Source organism: Frankliniella occidentalis, unplaced genomic scaffold (genome assembly GCF_000697945.3).
Source record: "Frankliniella occidentalis isolate FOCC.00 unplaced genomic scaffold, Focc_3.1 Scaffold2686, whole genome shotgun sequence".
NCBI lineage: Eukaryota > Metazoa > Arthropoda > Insecta > Thysanoptera > Thripidae > Frankliniella > Frankliniella occidentalis.
Window position 1 is genome coordinate 5,866 of NW_026269764.1, and position 2,210 is coordinate 8,075.

The 2,210-nt window shown below is 64.2% G+C and overlaps 1 protein-coding gene across 1 annotated transcript; it reads left to right on the top strand.

Moving 5' to 3' along the window:
* The first annotated feature begins 783 nt into the window (after positions 1-783).
* LOC127751983 (myosin heavy chain kinase B-like) lies at positions 784-2,148 on the top strand. The gene is made up of 2 exons (XM_052276372.1): positions 784-1,120; positions 1,789-2,148. Exons 1-2 carry the CDS (start codon positions 1,001-1,003, stop codon positions 2,122-2,124), a joined length of 456 nt encoding a protein of 151 aa, XP_052132332.1. The 5' UTR covers positions 784-1,000; the 3' UTR covers positions 2,125-2,148.
* Positions 2,149-2,210: the final 62 nt, after the last annotated feature.

Sequence of the window (2,210 nt, forward strand, 5' to 3'; positions counted from 1 at the left end):
GGGGGGGGAGGCACGTGGGGTGTACACGTGCGCCCGCCGCGCTCTCTCCGAAAGTAGATTTGCACGTTTACGTCAAAGGTGTATCGAAGGTTGCCGCTGGCGTTATTAATTCGCACCAGGTGGACTGTGGGTTGTGGGGGGTTTGGGGCGGCTGCGGCGGCGGTGCACGCGACGTACGTGAGTTACGTAGGCCGGTGGCGGCACATGGTCACGCGCCGACATTTGATCAACTTAGCGCGCGCACCTGTCACACAGGCTGCAGAGGCGCGGCAGCGGGACCGCCGTGAGAGCGACCAGGAGCGGGGGCAGGGCAGGGCACCACCCACCCGCCACCGCAGCAAAGCCGTTGTTTCGCATCTCTCGCGGCCAGGCCCCGCCCCCCTCGCCCCTCACCCGTTAATACTCCAGAAATGACTTTGTGTGCGAGGCGATAGCGCCGCTGACAAGAGCTCAGCGCGTAATTACCAAGGCAGCCCCCCCGGGCGGGTGACGGGCCCAAAAGGACATCAGCAGCAGAGTGACTTGGGGGAAGGAAAGTTGTTGCCAAAGCCCTTTTCCTCGGCGCCCCTCGCAGTCCTTGCTCCTCGTCTCCCCGCTGCTTGCTGCACCACGACCGCTTCAAGGCGGCCGAGACCCTCGCCGAGCCCACCACTCCGCGCCGCCACCCGGGGACCGGCCCGAGTAAACAGCGTGGACCATCTTCTAGGGGGCGCCGATGTTTTGAGAAAGCGCCAGATCCTTCCGAGGCGGGCGCCGGGCACGTCGCCAGTAGCAGCACCGGGAGAGGCCGGGATGCGGCCGGGGAGGGAGTGGTGGGGACCGAGCCGACGGCGCCCTGCCCAGCGCCGCGGACCGCTCGCCAGGTCCCACGTCGAGGAGGGGGCACTTGAACGCGAGACGCCCCCAAAGACGAGTTAGTCCCTCGAGCGGGCCGTGTCGAGAGCGACCGAGTGAGCGACGTGAGAGCGGGCGAAAGACAACCGTCATCACAATCAGCATCATGGCCCCCATGAAGAAGAGCGCCTCCGTGACGGAACAGGAGCGCCACCTGGAGAACGTCGCCACCCTGCTGTTCCACAAGGGGAAGCTGTTTAGCGGCGCCGACGACGGCAAGATCAAGGTGGGTTTCGCGGCCCGCGTCCCTCCGTAGCGGGGTGCAGTGACAGTAATAGCAACGCCAATGTTGGCGTGTAGGTTCTCTCTCCGACCAGTAGCCCTCCTACTTGCGGGGACCCTGCTGGGTACGCCAATCCCTAGAGCACCTTACTTCCGCCTGCTACACGCCCCCCCCCCGTTTCCCTCGCCACGATGGTGCGCTTGTTAGACTCCTTGACACCGGCCTCGTAGGCGGTGTGATGCCGCCGTGCAGGACGCCGCGGCGCTGCTGCTGCTGCTGCTGCTGCACCACGCTGCCCTTTGCTAAACAGAGCCCCCTGCGCTGCGCCCCGCCACGCCGCACCGCGCCGGCCGCATCAGCTGTTGGCATCCTGCCAGCAGGTGGACGGGCGGGCCCCGCGAATGAACAGACGGACGGACAGTGAGCAAGATCAAGAGCAGACAATGCGCGAGCCAAGCTATGGCGGGGCGTGGCGGGGGTGGGGTCCCACGGGCCCAACGGCCCCAACACAAACACTGACCGCGGTGCCGGGGCGTTGGCCGCCCCGCCCCGCCCCGCGCTCCTTGTCAGCGTTGGGACCGCAAGCGCGAACGCCCACGGCCACAAAGCGCCCCCTAGGCCTGACGTGACGGTTAACAGCCGATGGCAAAATGGCGTTTGTCTGCTTTCAGATGTGGTCGCCAGACCTCAAGCTGGAGGCCGAGGTACAGGCGCACCCCGTTAACGTCTACTCGCTGGCGGCCGACGGCGACATGCTCTACTCCAGCTCCAACGACGGCTCCATCCGCTCCTGGAACATCGCCGAAAACCTAGCCGCCGGGCCCGTAGTCAAGCCCGACTGCAACGTGGAGACCATGAAGCTCAAGGTGGCCAACGACAAGCTGTACGGCGGCGACGTCGACGGCATGGTGGGTTTGATTAGATTAGAGTGCACGGCGAGGTTATTAGCAGATGATACCTTAAATAGCTTTAGACTAAACATAAAACATTTATATATAAAACTTTAAGGTGTCAGCAGCTTGTACTCTCGAGAAGGGCAGAGAACCAAAGCGCATGACGTCACCCAGATGTATAAGGGGCGCGAGAAGTCGCC